The sequence below is a fragment of the Peromyscus maniculatus genome, chromosome 5 (assembly GCF_049852395.1).
Source record: "Peromyscus maniculatus bairdii isolate BWxNUB_F1_BW_parent chromosome 5, HU_Pman_BW_mat_3.1, whole genome shotgun sequence".
NCBI lineage: Eukaryota > Metazoa > Chordata > Mammalia > Rodentia > Cricetidae > Peromyscus > Peromyscus maniculatus.
Window position 1 is genome coordinate 130,316,172 of NC_134856.1, and position 18,936 is coordinate 130,335,107.

The following is an 18,936-nucleotide window of genomic DNA, read 5'->3' on the forward strand; positions in this document are numbered from 1 at the left end:
TACATAATTACTGACTCAAAATAAATAGATTGGATTGTATTTTTTAAAAACTTAAAACAAGGTTTGGGGAGATGGCTCAGGTGATGTGCGTGCCATACATGCATAAGAACCTGAGCTGGGATCCCCAGAATCCATGTAAAAGAACTTCTGTAATCCCAACACTAAGGAGGAAGGCCAAGAGGATCGCCAGGAGCTCACTAGCCATACCAATGGCCTCTAGCGTCGATGAGACCCTGTCTCAAAAAATAAGGTAGAGAGTGAGAGGAACACACTGAACATTGACCACTGGCCTCCACATGCACACACACACATATGTGCACATGTACATGTGCACACACATACACGAACACATGTACATGCACACACAAATGAAGTACTAAAGCTTCAGTGCTCAGAAGATAGGGTAGGACAAACAGGAGCCATCCTCCTCTGGTAATCAGGACTCCATTACTTTTTGCCTTTTCTCCTGCTTCTACTCTTCCCAAGATGAGCCTGGGAGTAACATAATTTGTATTTTTATAGCTTCATAAATTTGTTAATTTCATTTTTAGATGTGAATAAAAACGACGCTTAAGGCTAGAGAAATGGCTCAGTGGTTACAAGTGCCTGCTCTGCAATCGTGAGGACCAGAGTTGGACCCAAGTACCTAAGCCAGCATCCCCACAAATGCCTGCAGCCCCAACTCCCTCAGTCCCCAGGGCACAGTAGGGCAGAGACAGGAGGCATGGTGGGGTTTGCTGGCTCCCAGCCTGGCCAAGAAGGACAGACCCTGCCTGAAAAGGAACAGGCAGAGATCTCTTCTGGTTCATACACCTGCACATACACTCACACAGATACACACAAGTCAGTTAATTAATCTTTGGTATGGGGTGGAACTCTAGGGTCAAGTGCTTGCCTAACAAGCAGGAGACTCTAGCTCAGTGCTTCTCAACCTTACAGTTCTTCATGTTGTGGTGACCTCCAACCATAAAATTATTTTCATTGCTGCTTCATAACTGTAATTTTGTTACTATTATAAATCATAATGTAAATATCTGTGTATCCTGATGGTCTTAGTGACCCCTGTGAAAAGAGTTGTTTGGTCCCCAAATGGGATGACACCAGGTTGAGAACCTCTGTTCTAGATTCAAATCCCAACACAGGGGAAAAAATGTATGTGGTCAGTTGGTGGCAGATGTCTATAATTTCAGTGTTCAGTGTGCCAAGGCATGGAAAGTTCAAGGACAGTCTAGGTTACATAGCAGGACCCTTTCTTAATAAATAATAAATAGCTGGGCAGTGGTGTTGCACCCTTTTAATCTCAGCCCTCAGGAGGCAGAGACAGGTGGTTCTCTGAGAGATCAAGGCCAGCATGGTCTACAAAGTGAGTTCTAGGACAGCCAGTGCTGTTAACACAGAGAAACCCTGTCTCGAAAAATCAGAAAAGAATGCTATGAGACACAGCATTGAGAAGATTGTTACTGTTACCCCCAGAAAGCATACAACAAGAGAACGAAGCCTTCACAGCTACTTAGAGAGAATCCATCTGTCATTGGAAATCCCATATCAGAAGCCAGAGACCACCTGCCATGTTAGAAGTAGTGCATGCTTCCAACCAAGAAAGTGAAACTCCAGAACCCCTGAACACACTCAAAGGAATAATCTTCTTCAGCTCCAGCTGAGGGCAAGGCCAGCGACCCACACAAGGTACCCGCCTAAGCCAGCTCTCCCAAGAAACCGGGAAGGGAAGGTTAATGCTGACAAGTTTAAGTGGCACCAAAATGTACCGGTTTAGCTCTCAAGGAAGTGCCTTCTATTTAGCTTAGGATGATTTTTATTCTACTATCAACTTACACAGAATTCTGGGTTGATTTTTAATGTCAATATGGTGTTAGATGTCATATTAAAAAAAATAAATAAGAAGCTGAAGAGATGGCTCAGATGTTAAGACCACTGGCTGCTCTTCCAGAGAACAAGAGTTTGGTTCCCAGCACCCACACAGTGGCATACAAGAGTCTGTAACTCCCATTCCAGGGATCCAAGGCCCTCTTCTGGCTTCCGTGGGTACCAGGCACACAAACAGCATACAGACACATGTGCAAGCAAAATACCCACACACACTAAAAATAGAGGGGCAAGTAAGTCAAAGCTGCTTCTATAAAGAATAATGATTTCAAGTTTCCAAGATTAGCTAGCAAGTATAATAACTAATCTATTAACTGTGAAATGCAGACAAAGGGACAGCCCTGGAGGCAGCACTACTACTCACCCCTAAACTCCAGGGAAAGCACGCTCTTATGTCCCTGCCAAGCAGGTGGGTAAACTGCCCACTTAATAGTGGTGTACTTCTGTGTTCATTACAAGGAAACTGGGATGAGTGGACACATTACATGTGAACCTCACAGAATCATTTCAAGTAACAAACAATTGAAATGTGTCAGGCACTTCTTCAGTAAAACAGGACATGTCACAGAGAAACACTGTGTATAACTTTTCTTAAAATGCTTTTACAATAACTCAAGGAATAATTAATCCATCCTCCAGCCATCCAAGAAGATACAAGTTAGCCTGATCATATGAGGATGTAGATGAACCTCACTTCTTCTATTTAAAAGACGAAACAAGAACAGGCTTTGACGTATGCCCACAAAAGTCCAGTCAAAAGGTATTAGGTAGTGAAACTCACTCCTGGCTTCTGTTCCTGCCCTCATCCAACTCACAAATCAGACACAAATTGACAGAACCCAACTGTCAATTCCAGCTGGTGAGGTGGGTTATTGCTTCTGACTTGAAAGGAGAGATTTAGCTGTAATAGCATTCATTCCAATTTCTCCCTCTAGAGAAACTGCAATCACAGCTGACCAAGCAGATCCTACATGCCTCATTTATCCCATAAGAACAGAAGGCAATGGTCCTAAAAGCAATGAAAAATATCTGAACTCCACCACAGCCAGCAACATTTCTTTTGAAATAAAAGGAGAGGCACCAAAAAAGATTCACAACTTTGGCAAGTATTAGAGAAATGCAAACCACACCACAAGTAACCATGCTCAGCAGGATGGCTACTATTCAAAACAGGTAAGAAGTATAGGCAAGCATGTGGAAAAAAAAAGAACCCTGGGGAGTGAGAACGTAAAGTGGTAGAGCAAGTATGAAGCACAGCATAGTTCCCAAAAAGGTGCATCATCAGGGTGGAGAGGCGGCGCAACAGGGTAAAGCAGCTGCCTTGCGACTGTCCACCGACCCACACCCATGTAGACCGGTGGGGGGGGGGGGGGGCGGCATGGTGGCCCATCTGTAATTCCAGGGATCAGAAGGTGGAGCTGAGATTCCTAGGACAAGCTGGCTAGCTAGACTAATGGAACCCTCAGGCTCTCTGAGTTCCAGTGGGAGACCGCCTGCCCCTCAACACAGAAGGTGAAGATCAGTAAAGGATGACACTCAACATCAACTGGCTTTCACATGTACACATGCACATGTGCTCACACAAGAATGCACACTACACACATATATATGCAAAAACTGGTTAAGGTACCAAATTATGCATACCATACTACAATTGTAAAAAGACAATAATAATAATAAAAGAAGGGCACCACCCCGACTCCTGATAGTCTTAGAAGGCTTAGGCACTTAACTCCAAGACAAAACTTTTTACTTAATAAAAAACACAAACCTTATTTTCCCTGTGGATATATGACAATTGAACATGTATGTAATGCCTTTTCTGAACTACCAAAGGGTGTGATTTTTTTCCCCCTTTTAATTCCTTTAGCAGGCTGTTTGTTACATGACTGCAGTTTGACTCTGCTTATTCAGTAATAAAACTGTTTTCTTTCTCTTCTTTAAAAAACAAGGGAGTAGATATAAAAGAAATGCAAGTTAAACTTTACATTTTTTAAAAATTAAAAAACCTAATAAGAGACATTCATAGTATTTTATATGGATTCTATTTAAAATAGCCTACTATAAAAACCTCCAAGTGACTCGACTAAAATTTAAAACAGATTTATTTTTGTTAAAAAGTCATTCTAAGAGCTGGAGAGATGGCTCAGCAGTTAGGGCACTGGCTGCTCTTCTAGAGGACCCAGGTTCAATTCCCAGCACCCACATGACAGCTCACAACTGTCCGTTACTTCAGTTCCAGGGGATCTTCACACCAATGCACATAAAATAAAGTTAAGCCGGGCGTGGTGGCGCACGCCTTTAATCCCAGCACTTGGGAGGCAGAGCCAGGCGGATCTCTGTGAGTTCGAGGCCAGCCTGGGCTACCAAGTGAGCTCCAGGAAAGGCGCAAAGCTACACAGAGAAACCCTGTCTCGAAAAAAACCAAAAAAAAAAAAAAAAAAAAAAAAGTTAAATAAAATTATTTTTCAAAAAAAAAAGTCATTCTAAGCTGGGCACAGTGACATGCACCTGAAGTCTCAGTTATAACATAGCAACATCTTGTATCTAAATAAATAAATAAATGGTAAAATTTTAAATTCATTCCAAAATTTAAAAGCCAAAACTTAATTCTCAGAGTTCAGGGGAAAAAAAAAAAAAAAAGGAAGAATTTTAGATTGACACAATTTACCCCAGCAATGTTTGCAAAGTTCTATGGTCCAACAGCTTGCAATGGTCTGGGCAGGGTCTAGAGCAGCTCAGCTGTCTCAGTGGTCCTGTCTCTCTCTCTCCATGAATGGGCTCTAGTTCCAAAAGGCCCACACTGGCCCTGAGGAGTCAGTCCATCAGCCTCTGGCTGAACTGCCTGTTACTACACCACACTAGCTGCAGTGTTTTGTAGCGCGGCAAAATGACAACAGCACGGGAAATCCACTCTTTCCCAAACCACTACTTTAGTTTTTTGTCATGGTTCTGTTTTGTTTTTTTCTGAGACAATAGCAAAATAAATACCAAATGACTAGGGCACAAATGGATCCTGTCTCTCAAAGGCAGCTCAGTCCACACTCCCCCGTGATGCCTCAAATCAGGAGCAAGGAGAAAAGCAGAAGCCAGTTTACCTCCACAGCCCTCCTTTAGGCCTTCTCAACAGAGTACATCTGAGTTAAGAAGCATAAAAGGATTACTGCAAGATAAACCCCAGGCACCAGGTGGCTGGGATGAGCTCAGTCAGTCACCTTTGGAATTAAACTGACTCTGGGCTGAAAACCCGTCTACTTCCTCCTGTCCCACAGCCTGCAGAAGGAAGCTGCAGGGTTGGGTGTGTCACACTCAGCAGGTAGTCTGTGAACAACGACATAAGCCAGGGATTGTTCCAGGAGCTGGATGACAGCCAAGGTCCTCCCTCATAGAACTTACTTTCCATAGAGGGAGGAAAAAAAGCAAAAGCAAAATGAATGATAAACTACACAGGCATCTGGAGAATTTTAAAACATTGCATGTTGTTATTTATTTAGGTGTACATGTATATGTCCACATGAGTGAGGACAGGGATGTAAGATCCCCTGGGGCTGGAGTTACAGACAGAGCTGCTAGATGGGGTGCTGGGAATAGAACTCAAGTCCTCTGGAAGAACAGTTATGTGCTCTTAACCACTGAACCATGGCTCTGGCCCCAAACTTTGATTCATTTATATGTCTAATTGGCTTTAGGGGTTTGTTTGTTTGTTTGTTTTGTTTTTTTTTGAAATTCTGTCTACAAATCCACTAGAAAATAGCCTAATCATTCTAAAATACCTTTCTTCATATACAGTCTTTTGACATTAACTCCTACAGTTAATTGCTTACCAAAGTGGAATGTGTACTGTGTTATTAATTAGCTTCTTCTCATTAGTATAAATTTCAGTAAACTCAAATGAAGAGTAATAGAAGCCTAAAAATATCTTAAAGATAGGGTGTATGTATATGTATATGTATATGTATATGTATATGTATGTATATGTATATTTTAGTTTAGAAACTTGAGCTGTACTTCTGAGTTCTCTTCCTGGCGTACAAAGGACCCAAAAGCCCTACCACTTAGAACCCTTGACTTGAGGGCATCAAGATTTCCTTGACTTGGCACTACTGGTATTCAGGACTAGGTAACTCTGCTGCAGGGAGCTGTTCTGGACTTCTGCAGTATCCCTGGCCTCTACCCAATTAACATCCTCTGCCCTGGGGGCTCTGATGACACAGCCAACTACCTCATCTGTCAACCCTAACTAAGAACTACTCCCAAGTCTTCACAAATATGTCATCTTATGGCATCAAAGAAGTTCTAGACATTAATATGAAAGACTTACCTCGATGCTGGCTAACCCAGGGAAAGCTTCCCAAAGGCTTCCCTAATTCTCAGTTCCCTTCTCTGCTCCATGACAAGCAGTAAGAGGCACTCAGTTGGCTGCTAAAATTAAGCCCCTTTCGGGGCTGGAGGGATGGGTCAGTAGTTAAGAACACGGGCTGCTTTTCCAAAAGACTGCGAGTTTGATTCCCAGTACCCACATGACAGTTCACAACCACCTATAACTCCAGACCTGGGGGAACCTGATGCTTTCTATTAGCCTCCGTGGGCACCAGATATGTACAGATATGTATACATGCAGGCAAATGATCTATACTCATAAAATAAGTACACATAAAAAAAAAGGAACTCCAGCCGGGCGTGGTGGCGCACGCCTTTAATCCCAGCACTCGGGAGGCAGAGGCAGGCGGATCTCTGTGAGTTCGAGGCCAGCCTGGGCTACCAAGTGAGCTCCAGGAAAGGCGCAAAGCTACACAGAGAAACCCTGTCTCGAAAAAACCAAAAAAAAAAAAAAAAAAAAAAAAGGAACTAAGCCCCTTGAGTAACAGAAAGAAAGCATAAGAAAATACATTTTAATGCATATTGATCCAAATGTTGAAAGAAAATAAATTTTTTCTGGCTATATAAAAGAATACAGTAAATATTTTAATTTAAAAAAAGTGAATGTTGATGTAGTGGTGCAAACCTTTAATCCCAGTACTTGTGAGGCCAAGACCAGCCTGGTCTGCATAGCAAGTTCTGGACTAGACAATTCTACATAGCAAAACCCTCAAAAAAACAAAAACAAAGCCTGGCATAGTGGCACATTGTAACACAAATCTTAAAAGGTCTTATTAATTTAAAATATGGTGCCAGCTATTGGGGTAAATTCTGAAAGATCAGAGAGGCAGAACAAGCCACAGCCAACCTCACCTCGCCAATTTCTCAGCTGATCTTGTTTCCTCAAACTGGAAGCCTCTGAGTCCTCACCGGAATGGATCTCAGCTGAACTGCTGATGAAAGCCTAAAAGCTTAAAAAGCCTCTAGTTCCTGGTCCTCACGCCTTATATTCCTTTCTGTTTCCTGCCATCACTTGCTGGGATTAAATGCTGTTTTCAGTGTGGCCTTCAACTCACAGAGATCCAAATGGATCTCTGCCTCCAGAATATTAGGATTAAAGGCGTGTGCTACCACTGCCTAACCTCTAAGTTTAATCTAGTAACTGTTCTGTTCTATGATAAGTTTACTGGGGTGCACAATACATCAACCACAGTACATGCCTTTAATTCCAGCACTCCAGAGACAGACACAGGCAAATTTCTGGGAGTTCCAGGCCAACCAGGGCTACACAGTGAGACCCTGGGGTTTTTTGTTGGTTTGTTTGTTTGTTTGTTTGTTTGTTTAAGGAAATGCTGGGACTATGGCGATGGCTCAGTGGGTAAGAGTGCTTGTCTGCAAGCATGAGAACCTGAGGACAAATCTCCAGAACTCACAGTTGCATGCTTCTGTGACCTTTGAGGGGCAGAGACGGCCAACCTAGCCTAACCAAAACAAGCTGCAGTTCACTGAGAGACCCAGTCTCTAAGCAGTTAGGTGGTCACTAATACAGGAAGATACCCAACAGGACATCGTGCTCAGGCCTCCAAATGCATGAACATGGGTACACACGTGTACACACACACACACACACACACACACACATACCAAGGAAGCAAGGTGGTGTTTGAGACAGGCTTTGAAGCGAGTATAAGTTTGCCAAACTCAAGTGAGGTAGCAATCAGAAAAGATGGGATGACAGACTCAAATAAGTTAAACAGGTAAATAAGGTAGGGATGGTATGAATCATGAAGCATAAGATATAATGGCCAGGGCTGCAGAAGGGTCTACAAGTCTGAACAGAGCTGGACTCTAATGGCTTTAGTCAAGTCTGAACACAACAGAGGCCTCCCTGAAGATGTGGCGGGTTGCTCTGCCAGGGTGTGAAAGATGAATAACCTGGGGTAACTAACTGTTCGAGCCCGAGGCCATTCTGACATATCAGCAGGAAATGGTACTAGTTCCTAGTACATGTCTTACATTTCTAGATTCTGGTTGTATGAGTCTATATCATTTCTTAAATGCCAATAGATAGAGAACAATTTGGTTTCAGAACCTGCCAATTGGTTTGCAGAGCAGCTGTGTGGTAGGTAGCCTTCTGTGTCAAGGATGCTGGGAATGAGGAAGAGGAGGAGGTAAGAAGATTGTGGTGCTATCATGTGTCATTAGTGTAGGGACTAGCAGAGTGGGGGGTGGAACAGTCAAGTGATTGAAGCAGTAGAGACTGATGGGAGTGATCTGGAGGCTCAAATCTGTCTGGGTAGAAAGTAAAACTACAGAATTGGGAAAAGGAATGTTAGAAGGCAAGGGAAGTCCAGGGAAGACGTCCAGAAAGGAACACAGAACACAAGCCTTGAAGGGATTGGCACTTCTTATCAGGTCCAAGCTAAGGACAGCAACAATGAAATTGGAAATTTATTCAGAGTGAGAAGCCAAGAGGCGGATTAAGAACATAGCTGGTGGGGGTGTGAGCATGTGGGATGTGGAGAACAAGCCTGGTTGGTAGAAGGGGGAGAAACCACTGGTTAGTAGGGCAAGGAGACAAGACACGAATCAAGAGCTTGGCGAGTGTCAGACATTAAGAGCATGTGGCTGGGATACCCCTCACAAAAGGTGATACTGGACACCAGGAAAAAGAGGAGCATGGAACAGAGAACCCTAAGGCCTTTGGCCTGTAGGGAAAGTCTCTAAACTGCTTTGGCCACTGAAGAGCGCTCAAGGTGGGAAGAGAGAGTGGGACTCTAGAAAAGACTTTGGTGAGGACAACAACTTGATAACCGTCAGTGCTCAATGACAACCTTGTGCTCCAGAGCTGAATCCAGCCTAGAGCACGGTTTTGCTTGGCTTGACAGTTTTTAAGTAGAATAACTTTAAATAAAATGTGGATTTCTGGTTTACTTGAAAAATCTAGACATCTGGCAACATGGATACACAGTCCCGCTTGGCTTTCATGCCACTGGGCAAGGTGGCTCACATCTATAATCCCAGGAGGATGAAGCAGGAAGGCTGCCATTAGTTTGAGGCCAGCCTAGTCTACACAGTTAGCTCCAGGCCAGTCTGAGCTATACAGTGGACCTTGTCTGGAAGAGAAAAGTAAAAAGGCAAGACATGAGAGGAGATGGGAGGGTAAATGAGGAGGGAGGGAAGAGAAGAAAGGGGGCGTGGTGTTGCAAGCCTTTAATCCCAGCAAAGGCAGAGAGGCGAGAGTATCTCTGTTGAGACCAAGAGCAGCCTGGCTTACATAGTGAGTTCCAGGACATACAGAACTTTATAAATAGAGAGACCCTGTCTCAAAAAAAAAAAAAAAAAAAAAAAAGACACAAAGATTTTTTTCACATATTAAAAATTGCTGATATTTTTTTCACATATTAAAAATTGCTGATAATGTATAATATAACATGACATAAAACACATAGCTTCTGTAGCCACTGTGGTAATAGCAAAGCACTTTTGAAAGAATTAAATAGATGACTGATGTAACTTAGTGACAAAGTTCTTGCTTAGAAAGCATGAACCCTTGACTCAATCCCCAACACCACTAATATGTGTGGTGTGGTGTGTGTGTGTGTGTGTGTGTGTGTGTGTGTGTGTGTGTGTGCATGCTAAACAAAACTGTCAATTACGTGGCTATTCTACATCTGAGTACATACTTAAAAAGAAATAAAAGCAAAGATTCAAATCTATTTGCATACCACATTCATAGAAGCACTACTCATTTTTCACAATTATCAAAAAGCAAGAGAAATTCAGACGTCTAGCTATGGATATGTACCACACACAGATGGAACACTGGTTAGCTTACAAAAGTACTGACCCTGAAGTGGCGAGCTGCAGCCATGGGCCTGGACAGTCAGTGTCAGCACACACTGTGTCTAGCTTCCTACTGCACCTTTTCTGTTCTGAGCTGGAAATACCATTATGTCCAACTGTCTCTGGTGTTCTTACAGTCAGACACTGTACAGGCCTGCAGCTGAGAGCAACAGGTCTCCAGAGATATACATATACATATACATATACATATACATATACATATACATATACATATACATATACAGCCTGTAGGCTACACCAGTTAGGTTTAAGTATACGTCAAGAAACCAACTGAATATGTATTCCTCCTGTCGTTAAGCAACAGAGGACTAGTTACAAAACTGACATATGAGAGAAAAATATTTATTTTGAATGGATGAGCAGTTTCAGTAAATTCTCAACTGTATTTCCTGGTTACTTAAAGGTCCCTGAACATTGCTCTTAGTTCTCTGGATCTAGTGATGGAGAGCAGAAACCCTGCTGCTCCTATTGTAACTGCAGACGCCTGCTCTCAGAACAGCCAGGGCATGAGCACTATGTAGGCACACCCCTAAAGTACTCATGCAATGGAACTGGACTTTTGACTTCAGCCTGCACTTCCCTCTGCAGGGTGCCTAGTCCCCATTTGTAACTGAATCAGTAGACGCTGTTTCTCACCATGTAAAATAGCCAGGAAGATAGAGACTGAGTACTAAGGACAGAGTGAATGTGACTGAGGACCAGGAAGCATCCAGGCTGACACTGGTTATTCCTTGCCACTGACTCGCAAGAAAAGATCAGCCCTAAAGACAAATGTGTTTCCTTGGCGTGGCTGAACACAGGAACACCATTTTGTGTAAGCTCTGAGGAAACAGACCAGAGCATTGATTTACCAGAGCCCTACTGGAAGGAACTCAGGATGAGGTCTGAGGAACCTCAGGATAAACTTTCACACCTACACCTCCAGTCTGGTAGGAGAGGTGTTTAGACAGTGCCAGTGAATGAATGTCACCAAGATTTTTAAATAAACACAAGTCACTCCTGAGGCTTCAAAGGTTACCATGACTCAAGGCACACAAAGGCTACTCTCCCAGTGACTAGCAAATGCCATGTTCAAGTAATGCTGTGTAATGTCCACAAGAAAATTATCTCTAAACCAACTTCTAATGGTCACAGATCCACTAACTGTGCAAAACATGCAGTGAGGGCCAGCAAGACGGCTCAGCAGACAAAGGCCAAGTCCAACATCCTGAGTCTGTCCCAGGACCCACCTGGAGAGAAGCCCAACTGTCCTGACTCCACAAGTGCCCCAACACACATGCCCACCACCAAAGAAATAAATTGAAATGCAATTTTAAAACATAGTTATTACTCTATCAAAGAAGCATTTTCTAAATCAAAAAGGATTTCTCTAAACAAAGATGACAGAAAATTATACCTTTCTGCCAATTTATAAAACACTAAAAAGGTAGGAAAGTGGGAAAGGGGAGAAAGAGCTGGAGATGACCAAAAGAGATGGTTTACATGTATGAAACTGTCAAAGAATAAATAAAAGATATCCTATTTTAAAAACACTAGAAAAAGTTAAAAAGATGGTATTTTGTATTTTTGTAACAGAAATGCTTTTTATACAACATAATATATGCATAGGCATTCATGTCAATTTCTTTACCAAAATTTATCTTTTTTTTGAAGTAGTAACTATCATACAGTAAATTAATTTTTATTTAGCTTTGGTGTAGTTTTGATTTTGAAGTGTTATTATCACCAGAACAGACAGTTCTGCCCTCAGCTCCAAGCAGCTCACTCCTGCAGCCAGTGTTCACACCCTCTCCCCTCCTGACTCTCAGTCACTTCCTGGACTCTCATCCCTGTGGCTTTCCTTTCTCTTTCAGAGGTCATACAAAAAGAGAACAACACTTTGTGAATCTCTCTCTCTCTCCCTGTGTGTGTGTGTGTGTGTGTGTGTGTGTGTATGTGTGTGTGTGTGTGTGTGTGTGTAAGCCAGAGGTTCAGGATGGGTGTCTTCCTCAAGTACTTTCTACCTTTGTGAGAAGGGTTTCTCCCTGAACATGGAAACTCCTGGTCAGCAACCCCGAAGATCTCCCCATGTCCATCCACATGCCGCACTGGGGTTAGAGCTGACACTGCCATGCTCAGCTTCCTCTATGGGTGCCGGGGTTCAGACCCAAGCTCTTGTCTGTGCAGCAGGCATTACTAACTGAGCCACCTTCCCAACTGCTACAGGCTTTCTGTTCTATTTTGTTCTCCAAGACAGGGTCTCACAGAGCCTAGGCTGGCCTCTAAGTGCTATGCAGCTGAGGTTAGCCCTGAACTTCTGATTCTCCTGCTTTTACCTCCCAAGTACTGAGACTAGAGGTGTGTGCCACTATGTCCAGTTTATACAGTGCTGGGCATGAACCCGTGGGCTTCACACACACAAGGATGCTTTACCAACTGGCTATATCCCCAGGCCAAATGCTAGTGTTTATGTGAATAAACTTTTATTAAGAAAATACCCATTAGTGAGATTTGGTAGAATATGTACACTTAGTAAGAAACTGCCACTAGAGAAAAGGCTCAGTGGTGAACACTGGCTGCTCTTCCAGGGGACCCAGGTTCAAGTCCCAGCACCCACATAGTGGTTCACAACCATCTGTAACTCCAGTTCCAGGAAATCCAATGTTCTGTTCTGACCTCTGCAGACACCAAGCACAGAAGTGGTGCTTGTCTACCACGCACAGTTGTGTCCTTCCTGAATCTAATGTCCTCACTTGAATGCTCTAGTGTCTGAGCTATGTGAAGCTGCTTGTGATGAAGAGTGACCACAGGGAATGGAGAAATCCTGCTGCTTGGTGTCAGTTTTTAGGTCTAGCATTGGGACTAAGAGTATATGTGTACACAGGGTAGAGGGACAGGGCTGCGGAGGGAGACACATCTACATCATGCAGGCAGAACACCCATACACATAATAAAATAAACTGCCAGCCCAATTCCAGATGCTCAGAATCCTGCTAGCACCTGGTGCTGACAGTCTTTCCTATTCACCTATTCCGTCAGACATGTAGTGATAGCTCATCACTGTTTTACGTTTTTATGAGCATTCAAAAACAATTAAAAATCCAATACACACATGCACACACAAACACTAAAGGTAATTTTTATGACTCAAAATCATCCTTTTTAAAACATGTACAGTACATTATTACTTTTTAAAATTATTTTTAGATTTATTTATGTGTGTGAATGTTTTGCCTGTTTGTATGTATGTGCACCACATTCACAGCTGGCGACTGAGGAAGTCAGAAGAGGGCTTCCAATACCCTGGAACCGGAGTTACAGAGAGCTGGGAACCACTGTGCGGATGCTGGGAATCAAATCCAGGTCCCCTGCAAGAACAAGTGTTCTTAACAGCTAAGCCACCTCCCAGCCCCTGAAAATCATCCTCAGAGGATAAATACTGCACTACCCTCAGGGGTACCAAAGTGCACAGGATTGTTTGCTTGTTTAAAAATATCCCCAGAATCCCGTCTGCTTTCTGCAGTTCCCCTCTTCTCTCTGGTGTCTCTCCTGCTATTAATGGTAATCCTGCCGCCAGCAGACTCTCTTCTTCACTCCTCTCTCCTCAAGCAGAGCTGAGAAAATGGACAACAGAGTTGCTAGAATTACCTCTGCAAAGGCTAGAGCAGGCTGAGAGAGGTCCTTCGGGCAGGAAAGACAACACTATTCTCCTGTCATTCTACCCCATGTTCTTGAGATTGTGCTTGGTTGCTAAGAAATTTCTAAAAGCTAAATCTCTTAGGCATTTTTCAAAAAAGTGAGGTTGCTAGGAAGATCACAGGTTCTCACCCTAAAGCCCATGCATGCTAACCTCAAACTCAGGATCCTCCTGCCTCAACTTTCCAAGTGTTGGGATGACAGGCATGTCCCACCAAACACATCGAGACTGTCTTAAATGTGGCTTACATCTAGCTTCTAAACACACACTACATTGGTCAAAACTCCGAGGTATGGGAGGCATTCACAAGGGCCCAAAGATGTTACAATCAGCCAGATATGGTGGTGTGACCTCAGGAGGCAGAGGCAGGGGCAGGTGGACCTCTGTGAGTTTGAGATCAGCCTGGTCTACATAGAGAGTTCCAGGCCAGCCAGGGCTATATAGTGAGATCCTATCTTTAAAAAAAGCTTACAATTTGTAAGAATTCAACATTTCTTGCAAAAAGGTAAAAGCACACACGAACCCACACGCCCAGATTCTAATCTGAAGTAATTAATATTCAATGTTTTCTTGAATGTGGGCTGCCTTAGGATCCAGCCCTGTGCTGTTAGCAAAAGCAGGTGATAGCTCCTTGTGTGTTAAATGTCACTTCCCATCACCAACAGCACTAAACCAGGACCTTTTTCAGGCTGTCCACGAGAGGTGGATCACAGAGGAACGACTCCCCTTTCCCCTTCCGAGAGCCCCAGGCTACAGAGAAAAAGTGAAAAAGCACACATCGCCTCTCACACGAACTAGCTGAGAAATGACACGCGGTGTAGCTGCCACACTCCCGGGCCAATCACCACTCTTCCAGCTGCCTCCACCCACAGACTTAAACACAACTTCACCAATTGCAACAGGATCCTGGGTGGGACTTCCGCAATCATTTTAGGCTTAACTACCACCATCTCATCACTGCCAGCAGGGATGATCAGGAAGAGGGAGACAGTCTAAAACTTTCAACTCAAGCTCAGTTCCCAAAGAAAAGAACAAGTTGGAAGACAGTGACAGATATTAAAAACTCAGACAGCCTCATCCACCCTGCAACCCCCCAAAAACAAGTGTTTTAAAGAAAACATGAAAATGCAAGCTATCCAAACTTGAAGATAAGTTAGGTGCTCCGCTTTCAGGCAACTGCTGGGCCCTTACGCTCCCCTCTGGCCCAGTTCTGGCTGCAGTCCTCGGCCAAAGGGACGGCAGCAGGCTGACAATGTGCAGCTCTCCTTACCCACTCATCAGGGCCCGGTGAAGGTCACTGAATGCTTCCTGTGCGGCAGAAAAAAACAGCTCTAGCAAGCTTGTGCCTATGCCAAACGATCCCCAAATTCTGACTCCTGATTCTGAACTACTACCTTCACATCAGACATACAGAACTGACAAGACGCCATCTCATCAAGTTTTACAGTACCTTGAAACCTAACACCAAAATTTTACCATAGCAATTTCTCCAAACATCTCATTTTCCAAGGTAGAGGGGCAGGGGGTCTGCCTTCAGAATCCGAGGCCAGCAAGGGGCTGCACACAAGGGTCGCCTCCCACAGCTCTGGAGGCAATCTCTACTTTCAGCTGCCTGTCCCTAAGGCCATGGCGGTCCACTGTCACTATTCTACAGGCTTCCAAGATAAACCTGTTGCTGGGAAAGAGCGGGTTAATTTCGACAGATGCATCTACAATTAAGTCTAAGACCATGGAGTGGCCTGCCAGCCTCCAAGAGGGGAGAGACTGGGAGGATGTTGGAGATGACACCACCAATCCCTCTTGGGTGTGGGTCTGTCCACAAGCCTTAAGTGTCTTACACACAAGTCCACGGGCCCACAGCAGACCAGAGAGAAAGTGGAGAAGAATGGCTGTGGGCGGACTCCAACCAGGCTGGGCCTAATGGGCCCGACATCCATCTTGCTCCAGGCCCCCTCTGCGGACTTCGCATCGAGCTTGAGCATGGTGACACGCTGTGTCCCAGGGGGCCCCTAAGAGACACTGAGGCCTGCTCCCTGGCCTTCCACAGGCAGGGGCACCCAAGACTCGGCCTGGGCCAGGCTGGGCTTCCCGGAACTCGTCCAGCCCTGACACTGGCCCAGGGAGAGCCCCACAGGCCCAACCCAAACCCAAGCCCGAAGGGACTCTAGACCAAGCCTTGAACCCTAGCACAAGGGACCCGGGGCCCAACTGTAACCCTGGCCCGAGGGACCTCTGGCTCAACTCCGATCCCTACCCCCATCAACTCCAGGCCCAGCCCAAACACAAGCACGAAGAGGCCCAGAGCCCAACTCTTGACCCCTGCCCAAGTTGACACCAGACCCCCAACCCTGACCTAACCCCGAAGGGATCCCAGTCCAAAGGGCACCCGGCCCGACCCTGACTCGAGCCCGAAGGGACCTCAGACTCAACCCCGAGCCCCCGGCCCGCTGGCCCCAGCCGCACCTTGACGTGGAAGCGGATGAGCGCCAGGCGGATGCAGTGGGCCATGCAGACCGGTGGCAGGAACCAGACCTTGGGCGGTGGCGTGCCCTTGTTCTGGACATGGCTGACGATCTGCTGCGCCGTCTGGCGCTCGTTGCCCTGCCGCTTGACCCACTCGTGCAGCCGGGCCTTCTCGAGCGCGCCGTTGAAGAAGACGAAGAGCTCGATGTTGCCGCCGAAGCAGGCCTTGGCCAGAGCCGCCAGGTAGCCGAGCATGTGGTTCCACTGGCCGCCGCTCACCCAGTCGGTGTAGAAGCCACCGTACAGGCGGTGCAGGCAGTTGTCGGCATCCACCAGCAGGCGCAGCGGGGTCTGCGGGGGCCGCTGCCGCCCGCCGCCCACCAGACTGCCCCGGGCCAGCTTCTGCAGCTCCACCGGCACCACGGCGCTCGGACAGTGCTTCTCGATGTAGTCCTGGAAGCCCTGCACGCCCATGGCGGCGGCGGCGGCGGCGGCGGCGGGGCGGGCGCGCGCGGGCGGCGGCGGCGGGGCCGGCGGCGGCGGGGCGGGGGGCGGCGGGGCCGTGGCGCGGCCGGCGGGCGCGGGCAGCCTCAGGGCGGGCTGGGGCTGGCCGGGGGCGCGCTCACGGCCGCCTCGGCCGCCATGTGCTGCCACCTCCCAGGGCCATGGCTGGGGAGGGACCTGCGCCGCCGCCGCGCTGCGAGGCCGAGGCCGAGGCTGGGCCGGGCGGGGCGGCGCTGACGTCGGGCCCGCCCGCGCGGACGCGGAAGGCGGAAGAGGCGGCGCCGGGCCGCGGCCGGGCTCCCGGGGCGGCGGCGGCGGCGGCTGCGGAGGAGGAGCGCTGCTCGGCTGCTCGGGCCCTGAAGGGGCCGCGGCCGGGCGGGCTCGGGGAGGCGCTTGGGCCCGTGCAGGCCGCGCCCCGAGGCCACGGGCCTCCGAGGCCGGCCCCGCCCCGCGCGCGGCTGCGGGCTGGGGAGGCGTGGCCGGCAGCCTGCGCCCCTCCTCCGCCGCGTGTGTCGCCCGGCGGGGCGAGGGAGCCGGGAGCCTGAGAGTGCGAGCCTAGGAGTGCGAGCCGCTGAGGAGGACAGGGCCGGCAAGATGGCGTCGCTCCCGGGACCGGGCCGTGAAGTCACGGCTTCGCGTCAGCGCCCGGCTGAGGAGACTTTTCCCCGGGAGCCGCAAGCCTCCCCGCGTTGCGCCGCCCTCCGGAGGGGAGCGGACGTGCGCTGCCTCGGGGCTGCCCGAGAAGGTAGCGAGGACCCCGCTAAACCCGGGCGGCCACGGTACGTAGGCTGTGCTGGGACCGAACGCCCTGACAGAGAACTCTTTCCCAGCGCGCCTGGGCGTCGGAAAGGGAGCTGGGGATGTGGCTCGGCTGACATGGTGCTTGTCTGCCGGGCACGGAGCCCAGGGTTCGAGCCCTGTGTATTGCGCGGGCCGTCCTCCCAGCATTCTGGAGGTGGAGGCAGGGGGATCAGAAGTTCAAGGTCATCTCCATCCAGTTGGAAGCCAGTCTGGGCTACGATAACCCTGTCTCAAAAGAAAATAAAGTTTGAAGGAGCGTTTTGGGTTTTGCTTACCTCCAACTCTTCATCTGTTCTTTTTTCTGGGCAAGCCCGTGCTGGAGCGGGGTGCAGCAGACACAGGGGTCGCGCAGAGTGAGCACCAAGTCCATGCAGACCCAAAGCCCCCCCCAAAAGAGTCTCCGAGAAAAGGCAGACTGAATTCCATAGGGTTTTTTCCTTTTAAAGAATGTCTTTTATTCTTTGGCAGCTTCGTACATGTATACAGTGTATCGTGATCATAACACCCTTTTCTTAATCTCAAGCACCGGCCCCTGTGACGTAGATAAAACACTCGTGGTGCCTTGATGGATTTTGAAAACCCGATAAATTATGCCTCTTATGTATAGGATTAGTGATGAGGCCAGGATTACATGTTATTTAGAAACTGGAGTTGCACTTAAAGCCTCGCTAAGTAATAACACCCCCAAAATAGCCAAAACGTTTTGGAATTCATGGTTGGTACACAAGATTGAGTCCCCGTCACTTGTAGTTTCACTGACAATACATTCCACATATTTCCATCCAGGTGTTTAGGTTTGGGCTTGTGGTTGAGGTTTCTTGTTTGCTGGTCTGTTTGAGAACTGGTGGACCACCTCGGGCCTTGCATATGCTCCGCCACCCTTTGGCCCTGCCGACTCCCCATCCTGTTTTTATTTCTTTTAAACATTCTTGCTTTTCTTTAAAAAAGAGAGAAGAACCTATTGTGCCTGTATTCATGATTCTGGAAATAAATGTACTTTTCGTCTTAAGACGGGAACGCTAAGGTTCTGGAGGTGGACCACAGAAACTTCGTTCTCTTTACTCTGGACCTTCTAAAAACCACTTCGCCTGTGAGAACCCTGGCTTTCACTGGCCGCCCAGGTTGTTACACAGATGCTAATAATACTGAATTTGTAGTCACTTCCTACTCCTGTGATTGTGTAGACTGTGGAATTTTTGCAACTTTAAAATTCATTTTCATAAGCAAAGCCTTCAAAATGTAATCGTGCTTACTTTCCCTTCTTAACTAGGTATGCACTTCAAAATAAACAATTTCTGAGTAAAATTTATTGATGCGGTAAATGTTTGGCTAACAACACTGTAAATAAAACTCAGGTTGAGTGACATTTAAATTCTCTAAAT

At 46.8% G+C, this 18,936-nt stretch overlaps 1 protein-coding gene across 3 annotated transcripts in view; it reads right to left on the minus strand.

Annotated features, from left to right (window-relative positions):
- Positions 1 to 16,747, minus strand: part of Fam120a (family with sequence similarity 120 member A) — a 97,191-nt gene extending 80,444 nt beyond the window's left edge. Inside the window, exon 1 of one of the 3 annotated variants that reach the window (XR_013051630.1) lies at positions 16,250 to 16,744. Coding sequence is in view for 2 of the 3 variants with exons in the window: in XM_006992292.3 (XP_006992354.3) it covers positions 16,250 to 16,723 (474 nt within the window). In the remaining variant the exon portion in view is untranslated. Of the gene's footprint in view, positions 1 to 16,249 lie in introns of all 3 variants that reach the window. The other 2 variants (XM_006992292.3, XM_076573276.1) reach the window with 2 other exon arrangements.
- Between the last annotated feature and the right edge of the window lie 2,189 nt (positions 16,748 to 18,936).